Genomic DNA, 20,064 nt, shown 5'->3' on the forward strand with positions numbered 1-20,064 from the left:
TGGGTTGACGAGGGGGTTGACGAGGGGGTTGAGGGTGGGTTATGGTTTGACTTATAGAGTGGGTTGTACAAAACCTAACGACGACAATACTATCTCATCGATAAAGCTAACGACTTTATTAAAACAAAACTTTACAATCACTGATGTTACTGAAAATAGAGGTGACATTGTCACTTCTAAAAGTGCACTCATCAACTGAAAATTGACCGAACATTTGCCATACTCCTTATATTGAGTATATAACATGTTAAACACAACATCTAAAAATGTTGTTGTTTTTAAGTATATTGATATGTAGTTCGAAATATAATTGCATCGATTATTCTGTTCACATTCATTATAGATGTTATGTTACGTTTAAAAAATCGTGTATTCAATACGTTGAAAGAATTTGTTTTCATTGTTTTCTCTAAATTTGTACAATGTAGAAACTGTATGGGGCGTTTGGCATTGTTGTATGTGTTTGTATGTGATTTACGAGCGTGTAACCTTGTGTAGGTGTGTGTTTGTGTAGGTGTGATTTGGGGTGAGGACGAGAGTGATAGAGTGTGAGTTTGCGTGATTGGTAAAATATGGGATTGTATTATTTTGAGCACACAACGATGCTCACGCAGTGATAGACATGGCCTGGGCAGGTGTAAATATGACTGATGTAAACATAAAACATGGCTGTCTTAAAGACAAGACATGATATAAAATATTGCTGTCAAGACATGATAAAAAAAACAGGGCTAAAGTTCTATACACAAGTCAAACATTGATCGAGAGTGGGTGGGGAGGGGGGGGGCGGTTTAGCAGAGAGTGAAGGATGTTACGACCACGTCAATTTTACAAATTAAATTTAAAATATTTAAAGTTCTATGACGGCGCCGATCTATATTTTATCCACGAGAAAGGGCATATGCTGGTGCTTGCGGTATGTGTATGTCTGTCTGTATGTGTGTCTGTTTCTGTGTGTGTGTGTGTGTGTGTGTGTGTGTGTGTGTGCTTCCGTGTGTGTGTATCTGATGACATATTACTTGGACATCGCCATTTTTTCCAGAGACTACTGCACATTCCTTGAGTCTAGGGTGAAGTTATCATGAACGTCGTCGGTGCCTCTAACTAAATTACCAAACAGAGACCAACAAGCTTTGTCTACTCTTAGCTTGAACTATAAGCCAACATTTATGAGTGCCCTAAACTCAGGATCGCTGACTCTAGAATGTTCACCCCCCACTCCACCCCACGCACCAACCGCTTAACAATAAAAGAAAAACCAACAACATCCTACATACAAAACATTGTTTATATTTACAATTTAAAAAAAACTTTCCATGCCAAGATATCGAATTCAGTAGCGACCGATGTCGAAGGAGTATTAGGATCAATGTCATGGGGGAAAATCCATGTGTACCTACAGGGTTTGGGTTTAGTCTAGGATTATAATAAAGCCGTACCACTGTAGCCAAACGAGCGAGTAATAAAGCGTTAGTTCGTTAGGGTTGGGGATAGACGATTCTTAAGTTACCTAGGGTTTTGTCCTTCAGTAATTATAAAGCTAGTAGTTGAGTGGAACCCGTTCATATTTAGCTTTGAGAGCTACACATCTTAACTAAACCTGCGTCCAGAATGGGACCCATCTTTAAAAAGTAACTTATTTCAAATGCTGCTAGTCCAATAAAAGTACCCACTTCAGCACGGACCCACCTTAAAGCGGTACCCTCTCTATAACGGCACCCACCTTAACAACTTTAAAGTGATACCTGTCTCAAAACGAAACCTGCTTTAAAACAGTACCCACCTTAAAATGGTACTCACTTTACCATGAAACCCACTTTACCAGTTACACTCTCCATCACGGTACCCACTTTATCACGGTACACGCTTTATCACGTTACCACCTTTATCACGATACCCATTTTACCATGTACCCACTTCATCACGGTACCCACTTTATCATGGTACCCATTTTATCATGGTACCCACTTTATCATGGTACCCACTTTATCACGGTACCCACTTCAACCACGGTACCCACTTTACCACGGTACCATCTTTGCCACAGTACCCCTTTTAACCACGGTACCCACTTTAACCCCGGTACCCACTTTAAACACCAGCACCCACCTCAGTTTTGTTACCACACCCTAAAAACCGCACCCACAGAGACCCCCGGGCCACCTGGTCCTTATCGAACTCCGTATCGATCACTCTCGCAGCTGGCACCAGATCACGTTTCACCGCACGGGATATCCGGGTACATTCGATATTCAGATGTCTTACCCATTGTACCCCGCGACGCGGCTGTGTACCATACATGAAATTTGATCTTTCAAATTGGTGTAAGCCATTCGTTTCTCAGCGCCAGTTTCTTGATCTTCGAGTGCTCAACTCACGCTTTTTATTTCCCTTTAATCTTAATGTGCGGGTGTTGTACATGTTTACATGTGTAGAGACGTACACACACAGACTTACACAGACCCATATATATATATATATATATATATATATATATATATATATATATATATATATATATATATATATATATATATATATACTGAATATATATAGTATTCATATACACTGAATATATATATAGTGTATAATATACACTGTGTGTGTGTATTTATACATATATATATATATATATATATATATATATATATATATATATATATATATATATATATATATATATACACTCTATGTGTATATGAAAATGTATGTGAGTGTGTTTGACTATGTATACGTGTGTGACCTGTATGTGTGTCCGTGTGAGTTAGTGCGGCACGCGTGTGGGATATATAACATAACACAGTAGTCGACGCCTCAACCTTCACAGCCGTGGCCCTATAAGTCACGTGACCTCTTATGAAAACTATCGATGACCCCCCCCCCCCCCCAAAAAAAAAAAAACCCAACTCGCCATTTTAGTCTGAGACCCTCGTGTCGAGGCAGACGACCGTCGCCATCTGCCGGTCAGACTTCTCCCAGGCTCCAATCAGACAGGTCTGACCAGATCGATAAACGGTCCTCTTTGAAGTCCGCGGCTCAGGTCGTCAACGTTAAGGGGGGGGGGGTGGCAATGAGGTGAGTGGGGACGCTGGTAGTGAGGGGGGTGGGGGGGGGGAAGAAAAACTCCCTCACACAGGTAATCCCCGGCCCGTTGCTCAAATGATGCCAGAAACCTGTCTGGGATGATGGGATCAGGCTGTTTTATTTTTACCTTGACACAGAACTTGACCGCCCCCTCCATCCCGCCCCCCTCCCCCTACAGCCCTCGGCTTAACCCCGCGCGCCCTGCTATTAGTGTTGTCGTGATGCTTTTAGTGGGGGAATGTTAACCTTAACATCGCATACACAATTACATTCACACACATTGATATATATATATATATATATATATATATATATATATATATATATATATATATATATATATATATATATATATATATATATATATATATATATATATATGCGACTGCTGACTTAAAATTCTCATCAATATATGTATATAGAATGTGAGTGGGCCCGCAAGTCTGAATATCATATATTTGTGTAGCATAAGGGTAAAAGGATATAAATATGTGGAATGCAACACTATTCCGATTTCTACTATAACATTAGTAAGTCAAAACTATGATCTTCCAAGCAAGTAGTTAGAACGTTAATTGCTGTTTATAATTACACTGCTCATGCAAGTCTATTTTTAATATTTCCTTAATTTAACATATGTTGTAAAAAAAAAAACTACTTCTAATTTTATGAAGAAAAAATTCTCAACGTGTCAAAAATTATTTCCAGAATACCCAGTACCATTTAACGTTAATTTTAATATTTTTTTCCTTCTTAATTAGAAAACAATTCTAGCATAGAATCAGGGTATTTAAATTTAATTCCTCAGGTAAGCATTAAATACGTATTACAAATCTCTCATCATATGTGACCTAATGAGCTTGGCTTGCGAAACTACACTGCCGGTATTAAAACTGCAGCGTCTTGCAGTGATAGGCCGGCATTGGCCGCGTCGTTGCCGTAAGTGGCCAACTTAAGCCGGTATCTACCCGGCGTATTAATTTACCTGAAGTGGGTGATGCCACCGCAGAAAGCTTAGCGTCATTGCGCCGCACGTGCCAGTGGAAGCTGGGTATGACGTCAGCTCAGGGCAAACTGGCAACTTGTGCAAGCGGGATTGTGGGATTTTTATTATTTTTATTTTTTATTTTTTTTTAAATACGACTTTTTTTGCGTAGCGCGTATTACAATAAGTGTTCACATATCAGATACTAACTTTAGGAAATTCATGCCGTAAAGCAATAATTATTAGAAATATATCAACATCTAAAAGGTTAATAGATTACTACCGGAAACATCATTTTAGAACCAGAGTAGAAAAAATATGGTAGGATACATACATTTAATACGAGAAAAATTTACGACACGCGGAATATTGATACGGAAAAAAAAATTACGGAACTAGAAAAAACGGAAAGAGATCGGACACACATATAAACCCTTCCACAAATTCACACAAAGAGATCCCTTCCACACAAAATCACACACAGCCACCCCCCCCCCACACACACACATACATACATTGAGTCCATCCTCGATACACACATACATACACACATATCTGCCACACACCTCCTACAACATTTACACACACTGGGTCTACAAACACATAAACACAAAACCACATCGAGACTCCACGCACACACCTACACACATATAAACACACACACTCCTGTACAAACCGGAAACACTAACCTAAATTTCTCGCCACTTCCTGCACACGATCGAACCAAAAAAAAAATTAAAAAAATCAAAACTAATTTTTCCCCACTGTGATCGATATCAATATCGTAATTAAAATTAACCCGTTGTGTTCCGATCTGCCAAACCATCCAAAGGACGTGGGTGTGTCTTCATCCGCCGTGTTACGCATGCGTAGATCGGCCTAATACGGTAAACTCTTTCTTTTTTTTTTTTTTTGCGTCTTTTCCTGTTATTAAAACCCGGGCTTTGATTAATTTATTTAAGCTTACCATCAAACTAATTAAGCTAATTAATTAACATTTAGCTTAGCAAAAAAAGAAAATTAACCTTTCAAATATTTTCTCACTTGAAGTATGGGTTTTGTTATGTTGAACTATTACAACACATTGTTTACGAAAAAACGCGAAAGGAACTAAGAATGAACAGAGAGCAGGATGGATTACTTGTGCTCAATGTGGATATCGGAATGAAAAGAAAAGCTCCGCAGTTAGATCAGTTGAGCAGGTGGGCGGCAGGAGCCAGTGGAAATAGCATGAGATCGATGATCGGGCATCAATCAGACACTAATCTCCGACAATGGCCCGTCCCTCGGACAAAAGAAACCTGGGGCCCCTTACGACAATTGCCCGGTTAAACCGCTTACACGTGCGGCAGTGGGCGCGCGTGCGGGTGGGTGTGTAAGTGTGAGTGTGTGTATGTGAGTGAGTGAGAGACTGAGTGAGTGAGTGTAGAGTGTGAACGATTAAGAAAAATAGGGGCATGGAATGGGAGGGGGGTGCTTTATATAATAATCATAGTAATAATAATAATAATAATAATAATAATAATAATAATAATAATAATAATAATAGTAGTAGTAGTAGTAGTAGTAGTAGTAGTAGTAGTAGTAGTAGTAGTAGTAGTAGTACTAGTGGTAGTAGTAGTAGTAGTAGTAGTAGTAGTAGTAGTAGTAGTAGTAGTAGTAGTAGTAGTACAAGTAGTAGTAGTAGTTGTTGTTGTTGTAATAGTATTAGTAATACAACTGCTAATAACAATTATAAATATAATGATGACGAAAATAATAATAATCATCATTATTATCATCACCATCATCACCAATATCATCATCATTATCATCATGATTATAGATCTAATAGTAATAGTAAACCTTGGTCTTATTATAACGTTTGCTATGGCAATGTATCATTCGAAGTGAATATTGACAACAAACCAAAATATCAATGCGCATTTCTGAAATGTGAAGTTCAAGGAAGGTCAGGGTCACGCAACGTACGCATTAACCCCGGAGGACACAAGGGACGGGGGGGGGGGGTGGGGGGTTGTCGTACTTGACCATCTGCTGCTTCTAGTTTTCCAATCGAGGGCGCTTTGTCACGTGGTAATCCCCGCTCGATGGACGCGAGTAAAAATAAAATGGCTGACAAAACATGCAAGACTGTAGGAGGGTCTTAGCTTCAGGTTTAGCGGTTCTCGTGCTGTGAGAGATGGACCCCGGTGTTTATGGATAGCACAGTAACATGAACATTAGCCCAAAATGACGCATGAGTCAATATTAATTTTTTTTAAGTTTTTAATTTTTTTTGTTTTACATTGTATTAATTATTTTATAGGACAAAAATGTATGAGTCAATTAATGAGTTCATAGAGTACTAGATTTAATGGAGTTTTTAAATTTATAAATATTATTGTGTTGCTAACTACCTAGCATACGTTTCCATTCTACGTAAATTTGCTGTTCCGTTATACATATTCGTTACAGTACATATTGATATACATGAAGGGCCCATATGTTTATTTGTATTTCATATTACGTTACATCAGTGTTACTTTCCGTTACTTATGATGAGTACAGTACATTATATATATATATATATATATATATATATATATATATATATATATATATATATATATATATATATATATATATATATATATATATATATTATTTATTTATTTATTTATTTATTTATTTATTTATTTATTTATTTATTAATTATTTATTTATTTATTTATTTATATATACATACATATATATATATATATATATATATATATATATATATATATATATATATATATATATATATATATATATATATATATATATATATATATACGGTATGTACTATACCGACCCTCTTGATACAAATGTAGATTAAAAACCACCCCTGGCCCATGTACTAGAAGTACTAAGTAAAGAACAGTGGACATCTGTGTGCGTATGACGTGTGGATCCCAACCAGGACAATTGACTGATCAACGTCACCCGTTGTGTGACGGATGTCAAGTCACTAAAAATCATCCTGGCGTATCCGGCCATCAAAAATTGAACCATTTCACCGCGATGTGGGTCTTTAGAATACATTTTACCGGAATTCCCCCCCCCTCCCCTTTTTCGACGATTGTTATAATGACAAGTGTATTATGTTGATTGTTTGTCGCATTTGGGAAACATTGAAATAGAACTGTAAAAGTGAGACAGTTGACAACAGACTACGATATAAATTATGATGCGAGGGGACAGGGGCTTTACTTTTACGGATGCATTGCATTGTCTTTCCTTTACAGATGGAGACATGTTAAGCTATCAGTGAGGCTGACTACACATATATATATATATATATATATATATATATATATATATATATATATATATATATATATATATATATATATATATATATATATATATATATATATATATATATATATATATATATATATATATATATATATATATATATATGTATATATATATGTGTGTGTGTGTGTGTGTGTGTGTGTGTGTGTGTGTGTGTGTATGTGTGTGAGTGTGTGTGTGTGTGTGTGTGTGTGTGTGTGTGTGTGTGTGTGTGTGTGTGTGTGTGTGTGTGTGTGTGTGACTGTGTATATATATATATATATATATATATATATATATATATATATATATATATATATATATATATATATATATATATATATATATATATATATATATATATATATATATATATATATGCATATATATTGCAAATGAGTTTTATGTTTCAGTCTATATGCACGAGTGATTGACATATGAATAGTACGGGACGACAATGGAAGGAGATGGGGGTATTTTAGGACCTATAAAATGGTATTTAGCTAAATTTACGATCCACGCCATCCAATTTAATTAGCATCAAAACAGCTGTCATGCAAGACGTATCACCATCGTAATAGTAGTCAACGGATCTCGCTAGGTCTCACTTGGTCTAACAAGTCTCATCAGGCCTTACAAGATTTTTCGAGGTCTTGCAAGGTCCCGCCAGGCCCATACTAGGTCATTCCAGGTCTCAAAGGTCGCCTACGAGGTACAAAAAGGTCCGTGCAGTTCACACAAAATTGTACAAGGTCTTTCAAATATTCACCAGACACCCCCATGTCTTTCGATTCGAGGTCTTAAAAGGTCCCAGAAGATTCTAATAAGGTACCTCCAGATCCCTTTAGGTCCAACTAGGTCCCATTAGGTCCCACAAAACAGTGGTTGAAATAGAACAGTTCTATTGGACCAATTGTAGGACACCCTACGCCTCCGACAAATGACCTGCTCGCCGCGGATAAAAGAGCAAGGGGAGTGACGTAGGAAATAGGAGAGATAAATCGAAACTTGAGATATAGGCAGCGATGATTTATTACATCAAATTTTTTTTTTTACTTTTTAATGATTTTTTTTTCTTAAATTGTTAAAGGTTTAAGAGACACTCACGACGTAGTGAGTTTACGAGGGGTGTGTGTCTCTGTGTGTATGTGTGTGTGTGTGTGCGTGTGTGTGTATGCGTGTGTGTTTCCGTTCAGTGATGAGCTATATCATAAGGAAGTTTGAGCTTGTTTGTGTGAGTGTAGGCGTATAGGCTTGAGATTGGCTCGTTCGACAAAACGGGACAATCGAAGTAGGCCTACATGTTATTTGAGTAAAGAGACATTTAATAAATTATCGGTGGCTTTGTGCGCCCATATTTGAAGCTAAAATTAAGTTTGGGTACTATCAGGTTTTACAAACTACAAAAAAAAAAGACATATTACAAACAAAAAAGTGGCCGACCAATGTAATTTTACATAACGAGTATGGAACAGAAATTAATGAGCAGTGAATAGAAGTGAAAGAACGTAGGTGTATGTGGCAGGGGCAGAGGCGTAGCGAGGGGGGGGGGGGGGCGGGGGGGACATATGTCCTCGGGAGCCGACCTTAGGGGGGTGCCAAAATGGGTTTGAAAAACAAATCGAAAGTTTGAGGGGGGGGTGCAAATCGAAAATTTGTCCCAGGGCGCCGGGAAGGGTCGCTACGCTTCTGGGGTGGGGGACATACTTTGAACGTAAAGATACATAAAGATACGCCTCTGATATTGTATTAAAATTACAGAAATACTAGTGGGGTAGACTGGACCGATTGCCCACTTTGAAAAAATCCCGACAAATCACATTTATAAATATCTTCAGAATGTTTTTGATGTCAGTGTTACGACTGTTCTAATGTATGCTTATATGTTTCCAGAAGCTTCTTCTACGACTTATCCCACCCTCGAGTTCAACATCAATTTTGACGATTACCTGGCAATTAGTACATCAGTCGAGTAACCTAGCGTAAGCCAATACGCTTTAAATGCACAGATTACCAAGCAATGGGAGCATGCGATAAAATGCGATTAACTCTGATTTATAGAATTTTAGCGAACGTGGAGTGGTCTTTTCTGAAAATGTCGGATTTCTTTTTTTTCTTTTTTTTTTTTTTCGATTATCTTAAAAGTTTAAATTTAGTTTCGATTACTAGCTCGCCACTGGGAAAACTTCCTCGCGGTATTATCTCTCTTGTGTTGAAAGAAATATGGACTGGATATTTTTTTGTCAATATCAGTTAGAAAACAGTTGTTGTTCTGTTAAACTTACGCATTATAATTTTGATATGGGTTGCGGATTGTTTTTATAAAGGGGAGGGGAGATGGGTTTGGATTTTGTTGTTTTTTAAAATTAAGATACGGTTTGGGTTTATTTTAAGGTTATATTTTTGTGATTAGAGTTTTTGAACTGTGAACACTTTGCTTGAGAGTGGTACAAATGTGCGTGATAGTGGTATAAGATGTATGAGGTGGTATATAATGTCGTTTGTGAGAGTGGTACAATTATTTGTGTGAGGGTGATACATAATGTCGTGTGTGAGGGTGGTACATAATGTCGTGTGTGAGGGTGGTACACATATTTGTGTGAGGGAGGTACAAAATGTTGTGTGAGGGAGGTACAAATATTTTGTGTGAGGGTGGAACCAACCGTCGTGTGAGTACTACAAACGTGCATGTGTGAGCTGTACGAACGCCATCTGTTTGAGAATTAACACTGGTTAACTAAGGGTAAAACAATGCTGCGTTAAACCACTGCAGTAAAATGTATAGGTTTTTGACAGCTTTGTGCGCTTTTTTTCTCAACGAAACTCACTCTTACAGGTATGATGAAAAGGGCATAGGTAGGTGACACGGGGACGACATGTGAAATGACATATGGAAGGACAGGTTGGGTTACAGGTGAGATGGTAAGTAAAATGACATATGGGATGATGGGTCAGATGACAAGTGAATTTGACAAATTAGCAGACGTGACGGTGAGTTCAGGTGACATTTGAAATGACAGGTAAAATAACAGGTAGGGTGACAGATCCTGAAAAGTAAATGAATAAAAAAGCCAGACTTACGGCTAAATCTGGAATCCGCGGCGCTGGGTCCGTACCATCCGGCAGTGCTGTGTCTTCCGGTGGGGTCGGCGTAGGCCGAGAGGTCACTTCCGGTACAGTATTGTCCAGGGAACGATGAGGTGTGGTGCGAGAACTGCGGGACGTAGTTGTAGTTGGCGGACACGCCCATGGAGCCCATCCCGCCCATGCCGCCCATCCCGCCCATGCCCATGGACCCCATGGCCTGGTGCTGAGGGGAGCGGTAGTTACCCAGGGGTGGAATGCTGGCCTCGACTGTCTTCTTGAAGTCGGGATCCAGAGCGGACGGCGGGTGGAGAATATCGGAGACGGAGAACGGGGTGGAGTGGGGGTGAAGATGGGGCGGCCGGGGGCTCAATGACATCTCCTGGTACCACCAGGGCCGGTGGTGAGGCTGTGCGGGTGGGGAGGGTGGGGTGGGGCGCCCGTCAGTCCCGAACGGTGAGTAGTTCTCGTGAGACGTAATTCCAATTGATGTTCACTGCAAGACACCTGGGGCTCGCCTTCATGTGAAGGTCTGCTCTTTTAAGATCTTCCAAGATCCTTTTATCAAGATTCTTTTAGCGGATTTTTTAATCTGAAAAATAAAAACAATGATTAAATAGTATGTAAACAAACTTAAAATCATAAAAATGTATCAAAACATAAAACTATATGTTAATCTATCAAGACAGCTATCTATTAAGATCTTTTAGCCGATTTTTACTCTGAAGAATGAAAAAATAATTAAATAGTAACACAACCAAATGAAAAATCATTAAAAAATATCCCCTAAAATTAAACATGTTTTCTATCTATGAAAAAATTACAAAAATCCGACTTTTAAAAAATTAATAATGAAGTCAAGCTAATTAACCTCTTCTAACAGACTTAATTTCAAATCGGTACAAATTTAAATGGTACAAAGCCCATAAAACTTGTGATTGACGTTGCTAAACCCAGATTTATAAACAATACAAAATTACAAAGTGCTAAATTTGAGTTTAATAGCTACATTTCATCGGGATTAATTATCGCTGCTGAACGTTGTATTCCACAAACAAAATTTTAATTATTCGTTTGTTAATCAAAATCTTTTAAGAACATCAAGGTTGTTTTGTTTTGTTTTACGGACAAATTCAGCAATTTCATATTCTTGTTTTGTTTTTGTTAATTTTTTTAATTTATTTATTATTTTTTTTTTTTTTGTTTTTCGAAAAACAAACTGGAAAATATATAGACAAAATGCGATGTTCCGAATGAAATACTTGGTCGGAAGATACATTAAAACAATATTGAAACTATTTGTTAGTAGTATTTATTTGCGGAGTTTTCTGTATTTTAATTTCATAAGGATAAGTTAGATGTCTAGCCTTTAAAACAGATAAAACCTATGAGACGCCTCTGTGTTGTATACAATGGTCGTCGCACTAGTAACATTAACGATCGGAACGGTAAAGTTTAACACCATGTTCAGACTTGTTAACGTCTTGACTACAGGGTTGATTTTAAATACAGCTGTTTGAGGCATATGGGGTTGGGGTGAAGGGGGGAGGGGGGGGGGCAGAACCAGTAAACAAGTATCGAATTTAAAAATGGCCTCAATTTAGAAAATACTAGTAATTCTATGACAGCAGAAGAAACCTCGTGAAGTTTGTTTTGATTTTTTTTTTCTGCTAGCATCAATAGTCCTGAATGATCCTGTCTAGACCTATAACACTAATTACGATAGCGTCATAAGAAAATAAACAAGACACGAATCTACATTATTAATGTGCCGACGATTGTAAACAAATTGCCTCACAAATTTATATTGACAAACAATATTTCATAAGTAACTTTTAAGATATCATAGTTACATGAAGGTTTTTTTTTAAATTAATTTTAAAATTACGAATACTTATGGTGACTACCATCTTTATTTTAAGCCTCCACTTTACAACAGTAAAATTATATTTTTTAAATTGTTCTTCGGCTTATATATTTTCGTAATAATAAAATATGCAGGTAAATCTATAAAAATGTATATATTCTGTTTTAGATGTAGCGATTTCATAATGACCAGTAATTACGCTAAGACTAATAAATGCAAATAGTGTATTTTTTTCGCCCTCGATAGTTCTTATTTTCCATGTGATGGTCATATCTTTTTGTTTCTATTCACAAAGCTCAATTAGGCGAATTACTCCAATGCACCAAATCTGCGCGCCGTCTGCGCGTTTTACGGTAATTCCCGATTGTGACGTAACATTCGGCGCGGCGGATTGTACCCCTATTGTCTTACCTCATCGAGCCATTTATATTTTTTTCCCCTACTTTTTCTTTTTGCTTAGTATCCGGAATAATGGACGGTTTTGTATTTCATTGGGGGTGCGTTCAGAATATCAATTAATCGGTACGGTAGTCAGCTATCGATTTGCAGGGACACTCGAAACGGTAGAGGCGTTCAATAAACAGACGTACAGCCTCCAATAACCAACAAACTATTATTTTTCTCACCCCCACCCCCCTCATCTCCACCCCCACCCCCTCACTCCTCCCCGTCCCTCTGGGTTTTGTTTTGTTTATCCAGTAAATGACTTTTCGTATATTTTTTTCACCCGCTTTTGTTTAATTAGAATGTTGGAGTTTGGTGTCGAAAAGCTATAGGAAAGATGATATGTTGGGCTCTAATATATAAAACAGTGTAAGGCGTGCAATTAAAGTATACACAGCCGTTCTCTTTTCAACATGTAGACGTAAAATAAATATTGACCTTTGATAAATTTGCCTATTCGGAATAGCTGGATTTAACATTGATTGTTAGAAGTGTATCAATCTAAAAGTACACAAAGAATAATATATGTATAAGAAATACCGTATTTTCTGGCGTATTTAAGACTACTCGGAAGACGGAGATTGTCTAATACGCCGGAAAATTCCGGTTGCTACATTTTAATTCTATGGTTCTTGTAACTAATAGCAAAGATATGCCTTGAAAAACGACAGAACGCGTTCTATCTATAATGTATTACAGAGTGGTGTAATTAATTAAACTCGTTACACTTCAGTGTATTTTCAATTCTTGGGCAAGAAAGCTTCGACACAACTATAGCCTACTGCTCTAGATCTATGTTTTCAAATTTAAAATGTGAAAATATTTTAGTGAAACTTCAAGATGAAACAATGTCATAACAGATCGTACATGTTATTATTTTCATCGTGGTTATTATGTCCCATGCAGATGAATAATACTATCTCTGTTAATTCCTATGTTTGTCGTATAATAGTTTGGCCCTTCGAAAAATATGACCAACATTTTCTTTTTGAAGGTAATAGGCCGACTTTGAAAAGGAATTAACGTGAAGCTGTATTATATTATCGAAATTTAAAATCTCATACATTTTGGTTTTTAGCAAAACGGGTTTTCTGTTGGCCAAATTTAGTTTTGGTCTGATTTTTATGTTTGTCACTGGCCTGATAATTATGTTTACTTTTGGCCAGCTCGTGAAGTGTGTAAACTGGCCAGTACATTATTTTTGTTAATGGCCCAGAATAATATTTTTATTTTAGGTAAAAATACTTTTATTAGATTGTCCGAAACGTCTTGTGTTTTGTATTTTGTGTTAGGCTTCACATGTAACTACTTGCGGCAAACAACGTCCAAACGTCGCTCGTTCGTAGGCTTCATGGACGCATCATGCGATAGGACATAACAATAGATCTATGCAACACAGTTAGGAGTGAATGAAACACCCCAATAGATGAATAAATAGAGTTCATCATTTAGATCACAGCTATAGATGTATGGAACATATCATTAGATGTATAGATCACGGTATTAGATGTATAGATCACGGCATTAGATGTATAGATCACGGCATTAGATGTATAGATCACGGCAATAGATGTATAGATCACGGCAATAGATGTATAGATCACGGCATTAGATGTATAGATCACGGCATTAGATGTATAGATCATGGCATTAGATGTATAGATCACGGCAATAGATGTATAGATCACGGCAATAGATGTATAGATCACGGCATTAGATGTATAGATCACGGCATTAGATGTATAGATCACGGCAATAGATGTATAGATCACGGCAATAGATGAATAGATCACGGCATTAGATGTATAGATCACGGCATTAGATGTATAGATCACGGCAATAGATGTATAGATCACGCATTAGATGTATAGATCACGGCATTAGATGTATAGATCATGGCATTAGATGTATAGATCACGGCATTAGATGTATAGATCACGGCATTAGATGTATAGATCACGGCATTAGATGTATAGATCACGGCATTAGATGTATAGATCACGGCATTAAATGTATAGATCACGGCATTAGATGTATAGATCACGGTATTAGATGTATAGATCACGGCATTAAATGTATAGATCACGGCATAGATGTATAGATCACGGTATTAGATGTATAGATCACGGTCAAAATGCATAGATCACGGGATTAGATGTATAGATCACGGCATTAGATGTATAGATCACGGCATTAGATGTATAGATCACGGCATTAGATGTATAGATAACTGCAATAGGTTTTAGATCATAGTAGTAGCATAGCACGGCATAATTTGTTGTATCCGAGAGTTACTCCAACCCTCTCCCTCCCACCAACGCACGTTCCAATCCCGCCCACTACACATCAGCCTCCTGACACACGCCTCCACTACACATCAACATCTCGACACACGCCTCTACTACACATCAACATCCCGACACACGCCTCTACTACACATCAACATCCCGACACACGCCTCTACTACACATCAACATCCCGACACACGCCTCTACTACACATCAACATCCCGACACACGCCTCTACTACACATCAACATCCCGACACACGCCTCCACTACACATCAGTACCCCAACACACGCCTCCACTACACATCAACATCCCGACACGTCCACTACACATCAACATCCCGACACACGCCTCCACTACACATCAGCACCCCGACACACCTCTCCACTACACGTGCCGACCATAACATTACGTGTATCTTGTTGACCGAATGTGCTGGCTAAAACGATAGCGCGTTGGATTAGCATGATAAGTGGCCGGGGTTCGGGTTAGTCCGAGGCGATAACGTGTCGGCTGTTGTTCCACGGTGTGACAACAACATGCGCGAGTTCAAACACATGTCACACCGAGAAAACCAAACTATGCAAGATATGTTGTCATATTGACATATGTTGACATTTCTTATACTCTGGGTTATTTTAATTAGGTGAAATATAAAATTTAATCTAATTTTACAACCGCCTTAAAAAAACATGTATTCAGTAACACAAAAACAAAAAATTTAAAAAGTATAAGCATAATGTTTATATTTATAATGTAGAAACATTAGCGTTAAGTGTGATGTAAGGTTCAAGTTAAGTTAGTAGTAGTAGTTTACACCGTAAACCTTATCCTAATCATTTGTGGTAGTAGGTAGCAAGAACAAGTACTGAGTTTAATCTATCTCTATCCGTTATTAGTTTAGGTTTAGTTATTTGAATAAACTAAAGCATACCGTAATGATCCGAGTTTGATTTAAAGGTTAGTTTGACGAGTTTATTTACAGCGGGGAATTAACTTTTTCCGGTTTCGTAGCTAATTAACACACACACACACACATATGCACACACATCCACACACACAGACACACACACATACACACACATATACCACACAGCAACACACGGCGACATTGGATCTCAAGTTAGACACACACACTGAGCACATTCACAAAACCAAACATTTTTTCTTCCCGGTGACTTTGATTTTGTTTTTGGTGAGCTGAACAAAATTATCTTAGAAAACTGGAATTGTAGTTGTTTTCTTTTTTTTTTTTAATATTACATTAAGAAATAACACATTCATCGTCCATCCAAAGAAAAAAAAAATTCTTGTAATGTCGGGTTCAATAAAACTTTTAATTGAATTACAAGAACGAAATTAATTAGTTTTACAATCCGAATCGATGTTCTAAATATTGGCAAGAAATTTAGCCTGAATTGAACGAAGGGGGCAGCGTTATGTAGAGAGAGTGAGAGAGTTTGAAAGAAACTTTCAATGCCTATAAAGGCCTATATGTAACCAATATATTGAACTGTGATTATAAATCTTTGTTCCAGTAAAATTACTTTAGTTATCATATAGAAGAACTTAATAGATCGAATTTAAAAGTAATTAATGTGAAACTAGATTATATTATGAAATTTTAAAGTTTCACATATTCCAAAAATTCACAAGCCGTTTATTTACAATATACTGAAACCAAAATGTTAATTACCCTAATTACGGTTTCGGGGTTAATGTAATTAATCTCCTACCGCACCTGCGCGTTTTCACATTTTTATAAACAAAACCACACCCTAATCAACGTTTACTAAAACAAAACATTTTTCCCCAAACACCATAGAGAAAACCAATCATTTTATTTTACTTCGACAAGGGAAACAACCACACCAAACAAAAAAAAAATAAATAAACGGAAGAAATTGAGAGAAATTTGAACCGATTGCATTGAATACTCCCAGCGGCCCCAGGAGAATTTCTCCAGCGATTAGACAGAACCTCAGGAAAGGAATCTCGGCACCAGCGGTTTTCTCATCATTTTCTGAGCAAACAGGCAATTGATTTCAATTACCGCCCGGCTCCTTGCTTGTAAGTGTCAGTTTTAAGACGAAGGATTGAATAGTAATTAATCTTTTAAGTTAATTGGGGATTTATTTCAATTACATAACACCGGAGCTTAGTATTGTGGGTGCTGGGTATTTATTTTAAATATTGGTGGTTTGGATAATTAGTCTTGTTGGAGATTAATTTCACTGATATTTTGTTTCTTTAAACTGCTGATAGTATTTTTTAATATTTAGTAAATTATACAGAAATTTTTATTTTAAAATATTTAATTCACTATTGATTAAAACAGTCTATTTTTAAATTTCGATAAATATTTGTTTTAATGATTATTATTTTAAAAAAAAAAACTAAATGGTGCTAAATTTTAAGTAGATTTACTTTGGCAGTTTGTAACAGAGATAGGTTCTCCAAGCGAGGTGGGGTGTAGATTATCTATTTGTTTTTATCATTGAATCAAATTTCGCTTGTTTTGATTTGTAATTTATTTTTAGTATAGTATATATATTTAATGTAAGTTTTTTTTTAATATTGTATTTATATTTATTTTTTTAATTGTAATTTATTTTTTAAAATAGTATTTTTATTGCTTGTTTTAATTTGTAATTTTTCTTTTTTAAAAGTTATTATATTTTGTTTACATTGTATGCTATTGTTTTTAAAAGAGTACTATGTCAGATTTGAAGATCGGTTGAAGAAATTTTATATTCACTGATAGCTCATCATTATCTACAGAGCCCCAATCTCTAGCCAGGTATCCGTTAGAGCTGGGTGGACTCAAATACCCATCGAAATTGAGTGAGAAACTGAAAGGCTAGGAATTTATTTTAAAAATGATGTGATATTAAAAACTAGATGTATATGGTATAAATTTGACATCAAAAGCTATATGGTACCAATATGACATCAAAAACTTGATATATATTTTACCAATGTGAAACTATTGAGAAAGTTGGTTCACAAGGCATCGGAGATTTCTCTACTGCCCAAAGATTGTTCAAACTTACCAAATGACGCCGGCATACAGCTGATTTGTTTTGTTTCTAGCCTAGACTACACAGTGACGTTGTTTATATCAATCATTTGTTTTCACAACATTTGTTTACTTAAAACTATTTCAGAGGGAATTTTCATATTGGTGTCCCGACACATTAATGGGGTCTGTTTTGATTTTTAAAAAAAGGATAACAAAATGATACCTAATTCTACAGTGTCAACGCGAACCCATTCCCTCACACTAACTCAAGTCCTACCATTGGGTTTAGTTACACCTTCAGACCCAAATCACTGACCCTAAACCAAGTCCTATCATCCGGTAAAGTTATACATTCAGATCCAATCCCTGACCCTAACCCAAGTCCTACCACAATGTAAAGTTATACTTTCAGACCTGACGGTCCAAGAATAGTTCAGCTGTCGGCAGACAAAGGGATAGTAAGGTCCAAATACGTAGCCATGTTCTTTTAGAAGTGGAAACAGTAGTGTATACAATGGTCCCACTTTTCACTTTAGTATCTTCGTCGGGGATCTTTACACGTGAATAATTTGTGAAAAGAGTGCAGCTTTCTGCTCACCTACTTCACGGGGTGAGTTCTATGTGAGGTACTCGCCAGACCTGGATGGAGTCAAATTGCTACGGACTCGGTCCCCCAATTTGAACTTGAATCTTTTGGGTTAGCTATCGTGCGCTCTACTGTCGACCACACCGCCCCGCCAAATCTGGCCATAACACTAATCGTTGTTTTCACATAACAGATGGTAGTAGAATTCTGGTAACTACCAAACTATCTGTGATATAGTGAGTACATTCCGGTGTAAATGGTTGCATCTAGGCTTGTGACGGGTAAATGAATGTAAACATAGCGAATGTTCTTTCACTGGGGAGGGGAGTGGGTACCTGCATCTACCTGTCTGGGTAGCCACAAGCGGGCTACCTAACTCAGATAGCATTTACTTGCCAGGGTAGCCAACAGCGGCTATCAGTCTGTGAGATTGTTCTAGAAAAACGGTTGAGTGATAGATCAGTGTTAAATCAGCTGTGTACTGGGTTCGGATCCAGATGGGGAAATAAAACATTTTACAACTTTCACTACATTGATTTGGTTATAATATTTTGGCAAACAAATCTTTTGTTTCGCCACATTGTCCTTAGCCGAAACAAGGTTTACATTTTTAAATAAAGTTGTATAGTCCATTTAGTATAAACCGAAGGCCACACATATCAACTGATATGACTAGAGTGTCTATTTTTAACACAATTAGCAGCAGATCTGCAGAGCGCGGTACGTGTGTGGAAATATATTGTGTGGACATACTCGGGTGCCAGTTACAGGGAATAAAATGTACGTTATCTTACAGGTAAGGGTAGTACGGTGAGTACACCAACTACCCATTTGTGAGCTCACGTGTGTTAATCAAAGAAAACCAATGTATTGAGTTTAACTGTAATCGATGCTTTAGTCAAGCATCATATACTATACTTCTGTATAAACTAACCTTAATCTGGTACTCAAAACTATATACTTCAGGTAAGCGAAAAGCAAACTGTAGGTTTGTTATGTTGTATTATATATGTAACAGTATGTTCAGAAATTTGATATTATCTTATAATAGAGTTTTAATATAATAAAATGTAAAAAATAAACATTTAAAAAATTACCATTAAAGCACTGAGTTTTGATTGAATGAAAAATTAAAGATTCTTAGAAAACACTCAATGTGTTTGCATAATGGACCACAATGTTTTGGTTTAATTTTGTTTATTGAATTATTTTTGTCCAGAAATGTTACGGACTTTATTTTAATAAATTGTTACTAATTAGGTAAAGTTTAAAGTACAATTATATAAATTAGGAAACCTACACATATATCTAGTTTTTTGATAATTCTGTTTTAGAATAGAAAACCTACACCAATGTTTAGAGTCTTGATACTTGTGCTTTAT

General features: G+C 36.7%; 1 protein-coding gene across 1 annotated transcript in view; it reads right to left on the minus strand.

The window, feature by feature from the left end:
- LOC131927167 (homeobox protein Nkx-2.1) overlaps positions 1-20,064 on the minus strand; it is a 45,595-nt gene that overhangs the window by 22,624 nt on the left and 2,907 nt on the right. Inside the window, exon 2 of the mRNA XM_059282890.1 lies at positions 10,472-11,066. Coding sequence (XP_059138873.1) covers positions 10,472-10,853 — 382 coding nt within the window. The 5' untranslated portion in view covers positions 10,854-11,066. The remainder of the gene's footprint in view (positions 1-10,471; positions 11,067-20,064) is intronic.

This window comes from Physella acuta, unplaced genomic scaffold (assembly GCF_028476545.2).
Source record: "Physella acuta isolate Inbredline_101_S28 unplaced genomic scaffold, ASM2847654v3 ptg001378l, whole genome shotgun sequence".
Taxonomy (NCBI): Eukaryota; Metazoa; Mollusca; class Gastropoda; family Physidae; genus Physella; species Physella acuta.